The sequence below is a fragment of the Rhineura floridana genome, chromosome 5 (assembly GCF_030035675.1).
Source record: "Rhineura floridana isolate rRhiFlo1 chromosome 5, rRhiFlo1.hap2, whole genome shotgun sequence".
NCBI classification, from domain to species: Eukaryota; Metazoa; Chordata; class Lepidosauria; order Squamata; family Rhineuridae; genus Rhineura; species Rhineura floridana.
The window spans coordinates 4,253,794-4,268,414 of NC_084484.1; the positions used below are offsets into that span (position 1 = coordinate 4,253,794).

The 14,621-nt window shown below is 40.0% G+C and overlaps 2 protein-coding genes across 2 annotated transcripts in view; one reads left to right on the forward strand and one right to left on the reverse strand.

Annotated features, from left to right (window-relative positions):
- GTF2F2 (general transcription factor IIF subunit 2) overlaps positions 1 to 14,621 on the reverse strand; it is a 185,215-nt gene that overhangs the window by 101,453 nt on the left and 69,141 nt on the right. The window contains exon 6 of the mRNA XM_061629861.1: positions 3,535 to 3,616. Within this exon, the coding sequence (XP_061485845.1) occupies positions 3,535 to 3,616 (82 nt within the window). The remainder of the gene's footprint in view (positions 1 to 3,534; positions 3,617 to 14,621) is intronic.
- KCTD4 (potassium channel tetramerization domain containing 4) lies at positions 6,058 to 6,975 on the forward strand. Its single transcript, XM_061629347.1, has one exon. It carries the CDS (start codon positions 6,129 to 6,131, stop codon positions 6,897 to 6,899), a length of 771 nt encoding a protein of 256 aa, XP_061485331.1. The 5' UTR covers positions 6,058 to 6,128; the 3' UTR covers positions 6,900 to 6,975.

The following is a 14,621-nucleotide window of genomic DNA, read 5'->3' on the forward strand; positions in this document are numbered from 1 at the left end:
ATACTGGATTCTGAGGGCACCTAGTCAATCATTACAAAAGATCTAAAAAGTAACCCCCCTCCCCAAGATATTGTTTTTGAAAAACTATGGGATTATGAATTACTTTAGAAGACTTTTTCTTAATAAGTTTGAACTTCTATTCACATTTTAAAATTTTGCTGCAATCATAGAGGACATTGAGGAAGAGACAGTGCATGGTGAAACAAGAGACAGAAGATTGGAAGTATGCTAAACCATACTTTAACATTAACAAGAATAAGCCTCAGGCTCATGTACTCTCTCCCTCTGGTGCAGCTCAGAGAAGCAGATTAGAAACTTTAACTTCTACTTTACATTAACTGCAGCCTGCCATGTTGTTCAAACCCAGACAAACAATAGTCAACTTTAACTATGATTACTTAAAACAAGCCAAGTTCAAATCAGTTTATGAAGTTGACCTATTTCAACTAAACCAAATGAAGCACAGATGACACACTAAACTGTAATTAGTCTGAGGCATAAGCTTCTAATATTGCAACTATGCCAGAGGAGAGAAGAAAGAGGAGTACATGGGCTTGAGGCTCTCTACAGTTCATCCTTAGAATGAGAAACTGTGTTTTAAACGTTACATCAAAAGAGGGCCAATGATAAACTTTGTCTGCAGAATACATCTCATTTAGAACATTAATCACACTGAAGTGTGAAGACTTAACTGTTGTGTACATCTATACCAGGGGTGCTAATCTTTTTGAGCCCATGGGCACATTTGCAAACTTGAGAAACTGTTGTATGCACACCACACAAGCATTGCAACCACACATTTACTTCCTCTGCCCCAGTGATTAGGTCTGAAAAAGGTGTTTTGCTTCCCCCCCCCAAGGCTAATGGGGGGCATGCTCTTTCTCAAGGCTGCAGCTAGGGAGGCAAGCATTAACCTTCTCTCCCTGACTGCAATCTCCAGGAAGATTACACACCCCACAACAATTAGGCCAGAAAAAAACCCTTTCATTGGGTACCCTGCGAGTGCCAGGGGAGGCCTCTGTGTGTGCATGTGCACCTACAGTTGCTGTATCCATGTTGGTGACCCATGAATAGCATCAGACATTTCAGCAAGTATCAGGAATTCAGTGGCAGAAAGTGCTCTGCTGAGGTATAAGGTCAGAACAGCAGGAATGACACAAAGCAAAGAAATGTGAAATTGAGCAGATAGTTACTGCCAGTCAATCTAGACAGCTCTGGTCTAGAAGAACCAACAGTCTGATAGTGCAGAGCAGTTTACTACATTTGTAGCTGGTGTCCCATAACATGAACAGTTTAGGGCAGAGGTGGGAAAGCTGTGGCCTTCCAGATGTTACTGGACTACAAGTCCCATCATCTCTAATCACAGACAATGTTAACTGAGGTTGATGGAGTCCAAGGAAAGGAAGAGGGCTGTACCACCATCCACAGATGCAGGATTACCTGAACAACAATACCTGAACAAGTAAGTAATGAAATCTGATAACCCCAATATATTTCAAACATCAGTCTTCTTCAGGTGATCAGCTGAAAAATATGATAAACCAAATGTAATAGAATATGGAGCACGCAGTGCAGAATTTCTTTGCCAACATGAAACTCTTTGTGAGTAATTTGCCACACATTGCATAATTCCATTAAATTTCTGATAAATTTAACATATTTTTCAGTTGATCCCCTGAAGAAGATTGATATTTGAAAAACACATTGGGATCATCACATTTCATTATTTTGTCGTGATATTTTATGCTCGATGGTAACTATTCAGAAGTTGTGCAGTTGGTATAACTGATCCTCTAAACAGCTTATCACTAATGACAAGTGGGGCACAGCATCAAAACAGCTGGCAGGTAACTTGGAGATGTTCTTTAACTCTGGTGGCCAGCCTTTCCAGCAAGTGGTCCAAAAGTCAATTCCAAAGTATTAGATATTGCTACAGTAGCAGCATGCTATGAATCCCCCTCTGGGGAACAAGGAGCCATGCATCAGTGGAGAGGCTGGCTGGAGAACAGAGCCAACTATATTATTGCCAACCCCACAGTCTTTTTTTATCATGAGTCCCCTGGAAAAGGCTTGGAGTGACTGGAGCGATGAGGAGGCAGACTGGGATTTGGAGGAAGGCACAAGTGGCAAGCCTTCGGACACGCTGGAGCTTGCAGACTCCCATGCCGTGGACAGTGACAGTTCAGCCCCTATAGACCCCACTGCCTCTGAGCCAGCACCACCTCTTCCGGAAGCTGCCTCACTGCCTTCTCCAAGCCCCCCTTTCTTGCCCACACCATCATTGTCATTGAGCAGCCCTGCTCCTCCTTGGGAAGAGGATCTTGCCGACGTAGCTCCACTCCCTTCCCTGCCCGTGCTGTTGCTGCCACCTCAAAGCCCACCTATGGAAGGGGAGGACCTTGGCAGACTGGGCCAGCCTCCCTCGCTGCACACACACAGGAGGTGGCGGCAGCAATCTCAAAGGGCTTTTACCGTCCCTCTTAGGGGAAGCAAATATTTGCATATGCACTTTCCTCAGTGACACTGAGCTCATGCAAGTAAGGTGCCCTCCCATCCTTACTTAAGGCTGTGAAGGGGATGTGACTAATTGCTGCAACATTGTATTTAGCCGGGTATAGTTATGCCTAGTTAAGTACTGTAGAGAAGCTGACTCATGGAGTGGTGTGAGATGAAATTTTTTATTAAACTTATAAAATAAAAGCACACCTCTGCATTTGAGTCTGACTTCATGGAGTTTGGGCACTCTTACTCCCCTGGAAGAGTGCCTAACTCTGGCTACCCATGCCAAAGTTATTCACTCATGTTCACCACAGAGTATTGAAAGAACTGGCAATAGACTTTTATTGTTTAGAATGTATGCTCAGGGGTCCTGACCCCTGGATCAGATGGCGTGGGATATACTCTAACTGTGCAGGCTAAAATGAAAACAAGGAAGTACCAACTAGAAGAATCAGCTCATGACATAGCACCAGTCCCCTGGGCTGCATGACACCTGCCGGCTGGTCAAAGAAAGGTGGTTTGGTCTCCATGGTGATTGGGACCCAGATGCTTCAGAAGAACCTGAGTCGTCTCTAGAAGCATATGCAGGTTATTTAAGGCTAAAAGGAAGACTGGCCTTGTGGTTAGGCAGAAAGCCACAAAACTAAGCACAGGAGGAAAGCAATGCACTTAGCATGCTATTTAACTGCCCTTTCCCTCAGAATCTGAAGCCCCTTTGGGGTGGATAGATTGGATAACGACAATGGGCCTTCTCAAATCCCTGGTTTAGAATGTAGCAGGGTGTACTCACTGATTCATAGGGTCACAAGTCATAATCGACTTGAAGGCACATAACGCCAACAACAAAACTGATGTGGGTGGGGGGCAAGGGTTGTTCTTGGCAAAAATGGTGGGTTCATTATCAGATGAACCTTTCTGAATCCTGCCACCAATCCATGTACAGACATCAATGCAGCCATGCAAAATGTAGCAGATATGTAAATTATATCAAGCTACCATGCAACAGATTGAATAGAAACAGCAAGAAAGACTCACCTTTTCAACTTCATATAGTTTTCACTGGCTGCAGGCCTGCACTCTGCACGTTGGACCACTATTCCTTCCAATGACAGTTTCTCTTAAATAGAGGAGACCCAGATTAGCAACAAAATCTGCACAAGTGTGAATGGTGACTATTTTGACAAGACTCAACATTTTTCAAAATGGTTTTACTTCTTTACAGAAGCAGTCCAATCAAAAATTCTAACAAAACAAACCATCAGATTATTGACAACATGTGCCTTGCTGTACTATTCTAGTATATGAGGAAATTGTTTCCAAACATCCTCAAAAGATTGCATCTTTCCCCTCTTGTTTAAGCGTGTTCTGTTCTGCCAGTGTATCAATTTTGTCATTAATATCTTACTACAAGCACAAGGTTATAATTATGTCTATGCAGATTCACAACATCACCACATGATTTAGTACAGGAGTTCCCAAAACTGTAGTCCATGGACTACCAGTGGCCTGCAAGCTTCATTCAGGTGGTCCATGGCATATCTGCATTCAATATTTGTTTTGATTTCTAACGGTATCTTGTTGCCTCTTTTATTTCTTATATTGTATTTTATTGCACTGCAATTTGAATTCTATGGAATGCAAACTGTTAACCGATAAAATACAATATAAGAAATAAAAGATGCAATAAAATACAATTAGAAAATAATGCAGCATCTAGCACAATGCATTACAATTGCTACAACAGGCAAAAAATAATTAAATGGTCCACCAAGACCATCAGCAATTTTCAAGTGGTCCACTTGGAAACCACTGATTTAGTAGCAATCTTATCCTCATGCAGTCAGAATAAACGACAAATACCATCGTATAGTTAACCACAAGATTCTATTAGCTCTATCTACTAAATACACTAATACAGATATAAATCATTTGCATACTTAGATGTAAGCTTATCTACATATTTGCTGGTTCAAGTTCAAACATTAAATCTGTGTACAATAACTGTCTCCACTTTTGACTCATGCCAAATAATAAATAAAAAGCATCTAATTTACCCTCACGGCTATGGGAAAGTGTTTGAAAATTGCCAGATGATGCTAAAAGATTCAACAACCACGAGCTATGAGAAGGAAATGCACTGCCTGTGTGGCAAGGCTCTTATATATCCTAGCCAGCTCTCTGTCCATCCTCACAATTCCTAGTCCTGTTGTACAAGCGTTCTTCTCACTCATACACAGGAGGAAAACGTCACTTCTTTCTGGCATATACATTATGAGAGAAGATGTAAATGCACCTATAAAACATTGTAAAAAAGATTAGCACTGCTGCTGTGGAAATTAATTGTGAGGACTATTGTATAGTTCCCTCACCACTTGTACTATATGAGTATCTTTTATCATGGGTGGGGCAGCCTAAGCATTAAAATGAATAAAGTGAATAAACCACAATTCTTGGTTATAGAAATATTCCTTTATGATGGAATTATGTCATAAACCTTATAGCTACTATTTAGTAAGATTGGGAGGATAGATGATGCTGAAAGAGTTAATTCTTTGCTTTGCTCTGGAATGCAAAGCTGCAGACTCAACCTTTCTGAATCTAACATCCTCTCTAAGGAAGTAGACATCCATACTTGCAGCTTGTCATATATACATTGTTGAAAATATTTGCAAAGGGAGAACCCATTTTTAAAATTCTGAGCCTTAAAACCACATCTGCTACAAACAAAAAAATGAGGCAGCCTTATCAATTCTATCTTGTGATTTTTCCCATCCCTTAAGTGTTGCTAAGCTCTAATGTTATGTGGTATACAAAGATTTATTACAAACCTACCAGCACTCTTTCACACTGCAACAGCAGTGCCATTTTAACTGAAAATAAAACTAATCTGTCAAATCCATATACATTAAAACCAGTATAGTAAGAATTGTTGTCTTTATTATCAATATTTTTGCTCATAAAATATTTTCTATTGAAGAAAACAAATATAGATTGTATTGTCCTTACTGTGTTAAAAAGCAAATTCTACATATAAATCCACCATATAGAAAACACTTCCTTTTAACATTGTTTTTAATTTCATGTTAGCATACACCATGCATTATGAGTGCAAAGTGCAACATGATGAAAAGCTTTGAAAATGGTTGAACAACGCAAATATTAAGTTTTTTTAAAGTTATTATTTGGTAATCCTTTTTAAAATTCATTTCACAACACAAAAAGTATTTTACAAAGTATTTATGGAGCTAGGATTCCTCCATCATTTCATAATTTTCAAAACCTGTATTTCAGCTTGGATACTGAAATGCAAACAGCTCATTTCTTTCTGCATAAACTAAAGACACCTCTTAATAAATTTGAGTCTTCAAAATGAAAAAACATAGAGACTACCTTCTCCCTGGCCATCCTCTTGCCCTTACACAGTTAAATGCAAATTGCATCTTACAGTCATACTCCCAATATCACACGGCATACATAGCTTCTACGCCACCTACTGCAAAACCTTGCTGACAAGCTCATGTAATGCTTAGAGCACTCCCATTCTATCATTGTTCTAGAGCTGAATAAAGGTGCTTTTGACGAAACCTCCATACAAAGCAAAAAAACAAGACAAGAAAGCAGTCTTAAGAATGGAGCACAAAACAAACTGGCGTGAAATGGAGAACAAAAAAAGCAACCACTCGGAAGGCAACGATCAAGGCAAGAATTGTAAAATGTCTCCAATTACTCTCAATGTTGGTGGATATCTGTATGTTACGCAAAAGCAAACACTAACCAAGTATCCAGACTCTTTTTTGGAAAGAGTTGTAAATGGAAAGATTCTCTCTCCGTCTGACGCAGATGGCCATTATTTTATAGACAGGGATGGGCTGCTATTTAGGCACGTTCTGAACTTCCTACGGAATGGAGAACTGCTTCTACCAGAGGGATTTAAAGAAAACCAACTTCTGGCACAAGAGGCAGAATTTTTTCAGCTTAAAGCACTAGCTGATGCAGTGAAATTAAAGTGGGAAAAGGAGCAGCTCGCATCCAGAGAGACTACCTTTCTAGAGATAACAGACAGCCACGACCGTTCACAGGGCCTGCGGATTTTTTGCAATGCTCCTGACTTCATAACAAAAATAAAATCTCGCATTGTTTTGGTGTCTAAAAGCAGGCTGGATGGCTTTCCAGAAGAGTTTTCAATCTCTTCCAACATTATTCAGTTTAAATATTTCATAAAGTCAGAAAATGGAACTCGGCTTGTTTTGAAAGAAGATAATACTTTTGTTTGCACCTTGGAAACTCTTAAGTTTGAAGCTATAATGATGGCACTGAAATGTGGATTTAGGTTGCTGACCAGTCTGGACTGTTCCAAAGGGTCAATTGTTCACAGTGATGCACTTCATTTTATCAAGTAATTACTTCTCTCAATAGGCAAAAGGCCACAAGCATGCAGCCTGTAAATCTAATTAAACTTCAAGACATCGCAAAATGATTTATTCAGCTCTGTACACCACAGAGCACTGCTGCTAATGAATAAATGTAAGCTAATGGTATGTAAACTGTAACATCCATGAATTCTTTGTGCCTAAATTTAATAATAAAAAGAGATACTTACTGAACATGATAAAAATCAGACTGAATGCTGAATCCATTTGCATCTATGTTTCCTCTCTCCTGTCTCTGAGACAGAATTTAGCTAATATGTTCGTGTGTGCTTTTGTGGCTAATATGCAGTACATCTTATTTCACTCAAGAATGATAAAAATGTTTTCTTTTTAACATACACAGCCTGGTCTGATTTTTTTTTTTACTAAATACATCCTTTTTTTCAGATAGATATTAAATGTTAGTTTCTATTAGTAGATTTAAATGTAAGTCATGCAGAAATCCTACAAGAAGGTATATAAAATATCCACTTAATTTTAAAAAGCAACACAAGAGATTTTACATCTTGTATATGGAGAATATGATTTTTTTAAAAAGAACCAAGTTTTGTTTTCTGTTGCAAAGGTTATTTGCTTGACAATTTAAGTAATGAGTAAAATGCAACTATAACATTTCTATTTTGCCTATTAACTTCACATAACTATTGAACTAAAACCCCATAAACTTCATTTTCAAAAAAGCGTTCCTTTTTAGGATGTTGTATTGGAGTCTTCCATTTTATCAGCATAAAAATTTAAGTCAACATATCAAGATTTCAGTGCTTTGGTACAAAACACGTCCTGGCTACAGGAGGAAAAAACAGCAGGCATATATCCTCTACAAATTTTAAATTCTCCTCTGAAAGTATAAGTATTAGTTATGCGCATCTTGACTACAACAATGAGCTGTCCTTTAAACTATATCAAGACAATTATTTTTTGTACTTCTGCAAGTGAGAAAATTATATGTAGATCCTGATATCGCACAGAATGTTGATCTCTAGCAAGTTAAAAACAAGAGTTACTTAGCATTTGTAGAGTGCTTTTCAAAGCTCTGCACAGACATTAACTCACGGCAATACTTACAAATAACCATGGTTTGTCATAGCGTACATTGTGAAGTTGGGCTCCGTATGAGAAAGAATGGCTTGCCTAAAGGTTAAGTAGCGAGTACATGGAAGGGGAGAGATTCATCTTGGGGCTTTCCAGTTTGTTGCCCAGTCTCCTAACCAGTATGCTGTGCTAGTTCTGAGTCCAATTTTCATTTAAACACAAGCCATGCTCTTATGGCTTCAGAAATACCAGCTCTTACAACCAGCTAATAATTCTGAATAAGCACACTATGACTACTCTTCATGTGTTTAGCATCACACATGCTAGGTGTCTTGGGTGCTACGCAGAACATAAGATCAGGCCAGTGGCCCATCTAGCATCCTGTTCTCACAGTGGCTAACCAGATGCCCATGGGAAGTCCATAAGCAGGATCTGAGCAAAACAGCTCTCTCCCCTCCTGCAGTTTCCAGCAACTCATATTCAGAACCATACTGCCTCTGACCACGGTGGAAGGGCATACCCACTGTGGCTAGTAGCCACTGATAGCTTTATCCTCCATGAATTGTCTAACCCTCTTTTAAAGCCATCCAAGTTGGGGGCTATCATTGCCTCCTGTGGGAATGAATTCCATTGTTTCACTATGCGCTGTGTGAAAAAGTACCTTTTGTCTGTCCTGAATCCTCCAATATTCAGCTTCACTGGATGTCCATGAGTTCTAAAATGGATGCAGTCCCTTGTCAACATATAGTGACTGTGGCCCTGATCCAGAGAAGTAGAGATGATATCGGTCCACAAAACAGAGCTCTGACCTTACTACTGATCAACAGGTGTCCATAACACATCACAATAGGCTTATTAAACTTCCAAAAGTTTAAAAAGCTACTTATGATCCACAGGGCAGAGGGAGGGATTTGCCAAAGATCAGAAAGATGGAAAAGTTCCTGTTGTCTGTACAAGTCTGTATGTATATGTGAATTTGGTCTCTCTCAATTCATTAAGTCTGATTTACAATAGAGGCTATGATTTGCATTAGAGGATTGAGAAAGGTTTGGGCATGGGAGGAAGTTATCAGGAGTAGAGGAATGAAGCCCAGTGCAGGAGTAATGCTGGCTTCCCACAAGCTATGTTTGCAAATTCAGGAGCCAGCCTCAAGAAAGCATACTCCCTTTCTCCCTCTGCATCTTCAGTGCGAATTCCTTCAAACTCTTCCTTATTCTTAACCATAAGGTTTGGTGTTAGACCGTTTGCCATTGTTAAAGCAAACAAGGGAAGGAAGGAGGATGGAAGCGCACATTCTCAAAGGTGGTCCCAGATTTTGAAATTGCAGTTTGCAGGGAACCAGTGTTCTGTCACTCCTGAGTCTGAGTAGAAGGACATCTGGGAAAGGGACAACTTGGGTAGTAATGCAGATGCAGCTTCATGCTATTCACAGTTTGCAACATCCGGACGGTTGTTCTTTCAAAAAAAGAGGAGACCCTTACATCATTGTAATATTTGATGCAATTCATGCAAAAGAAAGTTAAAATTAAAATATTTTTTACTACTAAAAAAATGTAGCCTTTGGTTTTTAGAATTTATCCATTAAAGTCCCAGGGACATATGCTGCCCAGTCCCTGTTCCAATAAGAACAGAACAGTTTCTGGGATTATAGCCAGACAGCAGAACTAGATTCTGATGGGAACTATGATTTTCGAAAGATAGATGTAGGACTGCATCAGATGGCATAAAAAGTGTGGTATGTACACTGTTCCCCGACACACAAATCCCAAGAGCACAGCTTCATGTTTACTTACCTCTTAACTTGCTAGACCTTGGCTCCTGCCCGCAATTTAATGGATTAAAGGCTGATCAACACATTCAGAAAAAGCACATAATACTGTCTAGCTGAGAATATACCATGACCTCTCCTTGCAAACACATGCCAAATGGACAGATGATATCAGAGTTTTAGCCTGCCATTTCACCAATGTGCTTGTCTTTTATACACAAAAAGATGCTTAAAAAAAAAGAGAAACCAAACCCTTTCAGAACATTCCAAAACATGACCCCCTACCACACATACCTGCATTCTGTGGTGGCCCAGTCAGGCACACATTTTTCCTGAATGTGCAGATCAGCTCCAGGAAAAGTCTCAAAGTGAACACCTCACAGTGAAGCAAGACTTTGCTGACGACTGCCTTGCGGCAGCTGTATATATAATTACCACAAGTAGAATAATAGTCAGTTTGTTGGACATTGACATCCAAGTGAAAATACATCATGAGCTTCAGTTAATTTTAAGGCAGAGTAGACTACCAATGTGCAGATTCTGCACATCATTTTTATTAGCCTGACTAATTGTGGCCATGTTGATCTAATTTGTAGTTTCTCAAGTTGTTGCTCTAAAATGACTTGAGCACCAGGATACTGTAGGCAGCCTGGATTTAAATCTATGCATAGACATGAAATTTACTGGGTGGTCTCCCAACAAACCATTCTCTCTTATTCTAACCTTCTACACAAGGTTGTTTTGAGAGTAAAATGGGATAATTTATTTAATTAATTTATTTATTTTATTTTATTTATATACCGCCCTAAGCCCAAGGCCACCTAATACTCCTTAGTGGAATGCTACAAATGTAATATACATATACATATATACATTATATATATATATATTCACTAATATATATTCTCACCATATGCTCAGAGGCACATGTTACCAAATTCTTCCAAGCTACAGAGCAGGTGGATTGGACTGTGAAAGACCAACCCAAATTGTGTTTGCATTTTGACAAATTTGTAGGGCAGTCCAATATCTCAGAGAGGAGTTCAGGTCTCCTGCTCCCCTGGTGCATTCACTATAGCTGCCCAATTTCCCTGCTTTTTAAAGTTTGATAGAAATAGCTGTGGGCTATAGGTACATTCTTAAACCGCAAGGTTTTTTGCCTGTTAGTGAATTTCCCTGCTTTTTAATCCGGGAGGTAAGAGATGGGATCCTGTGCAAATTAGCACCAGCAGTAACAGAAATAATAATAATAATAATAATAATAATAATAATAATAAAATTTATGTGTCACCTATCTGGCCGATGGCCACTCTAGGCGACGTACATGTAAACAGTTAAAACACAATGGGATAAAATACATTAATACAATATATAAACAATACAGCAGCAGCAACAATACTAGTGCAGGTAAGAGGCATTTCAGTCATAGAAGTTAACCCACCCCGGAAATCCCAAAGGCCTGTTGAAAGAGCCAGGTCTTTAAGGCTTTACGAAATACATTTAGGGAAGAGGCGTGCCGTAGATCTTGTGGGAGGGAGTTCCAAAGAGTGGGGGCCGCCACTGAGAATGCCCTCTTGTACCCGCCAATCTGGCTGTTTTTGTTGGCGGGATTGAGAGAAGGCCCTGTGTGGCCGATCTTGTGGGGCGGCATAATTGGTGGCGTTGAAGGCGCTCCGTGAGATAAACTGGGCCGAAACCGTATAGGGATTTAAAGGTCAATACCAACACCTTGAATTGGGCTCGGAAAACAACTGGAAGCCAGTGTAGGTCGAACAACACTGGTGTGATGTGATCTCGGCGGTGACTATTTGTAAGTAGTCGAGCCGCCGCATTTTGTATCAGTTGTAATTTCCGGACCGTTTTCAAGGGTAACCCCACGTAGAGCGCATTACAGTAGTCCAAACGAGAGGTGATCAGGGCGTGTACCACCAGTGGGAGCTGATGAACAGGAAGGTAGGGTTGCAGCCTTCATATGAGGTGTAGTTGGTACCAGGCTGCCCGGCTCATGTAGGGCTGCTTATTCCAATTCCACAAATCCGGGCAGGCTGATTTGCATATTATGCAAATTATAAATTAGTTGCATAATTTGCATAGTATGCAAATAATGTCCTGATTAGGCAAATTAATCATATTAAAAGTTGCATTGTCCAGTTTTGTTTTGTGCCTAGCAATTACCACCAAAAACTGGGGGAGGATTTGAAGATTTAAAAAAATCCTTCATTTTCAAACTTAAATGCCTATTATGGAACATATATTTATTAAGAGGATTTATATCCTGCCTTTCCACTGTTAAAAACGGAGTTCAGGGCAGCTTACAAACATAGTAAAACAATAAAAACACAACAAACATAAAACAAGTCAATGCAGCACTATAAAAATCATACAACTTTTAACGCAGATAGAAATCAAGATTTCAATATTATCAGCTCTGTCAATCATCTTATTGAGCATGTCTGAGGATGTAAGAAGTGTCTTTAGTACACCGATTCTCACATATCCGATCAGAGAGAGGGGAAATGGAGCCTTCTATGATAAAGGCTAGAACATGATGGAGACCTGGGTGATGGCACCTTTTTTAAAAAAGAAAATAAAAATGCAGTGAATTCTAGAGACCTGGCAAGCTGTGGTAGCATTAGACAGGGTAGCTGTTCCATTCCTTAAGGGGGGGAAGGTTACACCCCCCACTGCATTGAATATATGCATAGAGAGAGGGAGCGCCTCTGTGTGTATGTGTATATATACATGCATGTAGGTATACGTGCACACACACACACACACATATCCATCCCTGGGGAGATGGAAGTAGGGTGATCTTTGGTGGAGAGATGCCTGCCAGTCATTTTGAAGAAGGGTATGTATCAAAAAATACTTTTTAGCCTTTTCTGAATTGCTGAACAGAGGCTCTGTCACTCAACAGGGTGAGTGAGGCTGCATTCCAATGCAACTTTACTTAGAAGTAACCACCATTTAACAAGGTGGGTGCAGGGCTGAAAAATGCAAATGCTAGTATCACTGCCTTTTCTACAGAGAGGTTTCCTCAGGTTCAATATGGCGCATCAATATTGGGTTGGGACAAGGAAATAGTTCTGTCCTTAGAGACTATCCAAACTAATTTCCTTAGGCGCCTACTATCCCTCCCTCCAGGAACATCAGCAGCTATCTTACGTGCTAAGACCAGTCTTCCTCCCCTGGGAGCGCATATTCATCTTGCCCTTTTGAAGTTCACGAAATTTGCTGGAAGGTCGCCGGGCAAGGAATTACTAAATTTGTGCCTAAACCACCCCTTTTCCTTTAATCTTTGGGGCCCTAAACTAGAAGAACTATTATCTAGTTACCATATAACTCCTCAGGGTTTTATATCATTACCATCTAACCAAAAATTACGTGAGATTGTTTTCCGCCACTCTGAGTATTTGGATAATTTAGCACTAACTAACTCTAGAGTGGCCCCATGGTATGGGAAGTTTAAGACCGGTCATTATCTCTCCCCATACCTCACACATCCTCTTCCTAAAAACCTCAGGCACGCGTTCACTGCACTACGTTTCTTCTCCCTCCCTAATGCAGACAGAGAGGGACGAATCCTCAGAATTCCAAAAGATCAAAGACGTTCTCCCTGCGGACACAACAAGGAGGAGGATATTCCACATATATTGCTTCATTGCACAATTTACCAGGACCCCAGAACTAAGTTCCTTAAGAAGCTTTTAGATGATTCTGAATATCTTTCAGAAGCGGGGAAAGTAATTTCCTTAATATCCGATTCAAATTTGGAGGTGACACATAAGGTATCCCTGTTTGTGTTAGCAGCTTTGAAACTACGAGCTAATTTTATTCTGAATCTTAATAATAGTTGATGCTCAAGCCTGTTTTAGAATTTAAATTTAGATGTATAACCAGCACAGATATTCGCTGTTTTATGATGTTTTAAATTGCTTTATAGAATCCTTTTAAATTCAATTATAAAATTTAAAACCAGTGGGATACGGTTATCCCTGGATATAAACTATGTCGGAAGGACAGGGAAGGACGTATTGGTGGCGGAGTCGCTCTATACGTGAAAGAAGGCATTGAATCCAGCAAGCTCGAAACCCCAAAAGAGGCAGACTCCTCCACAGAATCGTTGTGGGTGGTGATACCATGCCCCAGGAGGGATTTAATACTGGGAACGATCTATTGTCCCCCTGATCAAAATGCTCAGGGAGACCTGGAGATGAGATATGAAATTGAGGAAGCATCCAAACTAGGAAATGTGGTAGTAATGGGTGACTTCAACTACCCGGAGATAGACTGGCCACATATGTGTTCCAGTCATGACAAAGAAGCAAAATTTCTAGATATTCTAAATGACTATTCCCTAGACCAGTTGGTCATGGAACCGACCAGAGGGACGGCAACCCTGGACTTAATCCTCAGTGGGGACCGGGACCTGGTGCGAGATGTAAGTGTTGTTGAACTGATTGGGAGCAGTGACCACAGTGCTATTAAATTAAACATACATGTAAATGGCCAATTGCCAAGAAAATCCAACACGGTCACATTTGACTTCAAAAGAGGAAACTTCACAAAAATGAGGGGATTGGTAAAAAGAAAGCTGAAAAACAAAGTCCAGAGGGTCACATCACTCGAAAATGCTTGGAAGTTGTTTAAAAACACTATATTAGAAGCTCAATTGGAGTGCATACCGCAGATCAGAAAAGGTACGGTCAGGGCCAAGAAGATGCCAGCATGGTTAACGAGCAAAGTCAAGGAAGCTCTTAGAGGCAAAAAGTCTTCCTTCAAAAAATGGAAGTCTTGTCCAAATGAAGAAAATAAAAAAGAACACAAACTCTGGCAAAAGAAATGCAAGACGACAATAAGGGATGCTAAAAAAGAATTTGAGGAGCACATTG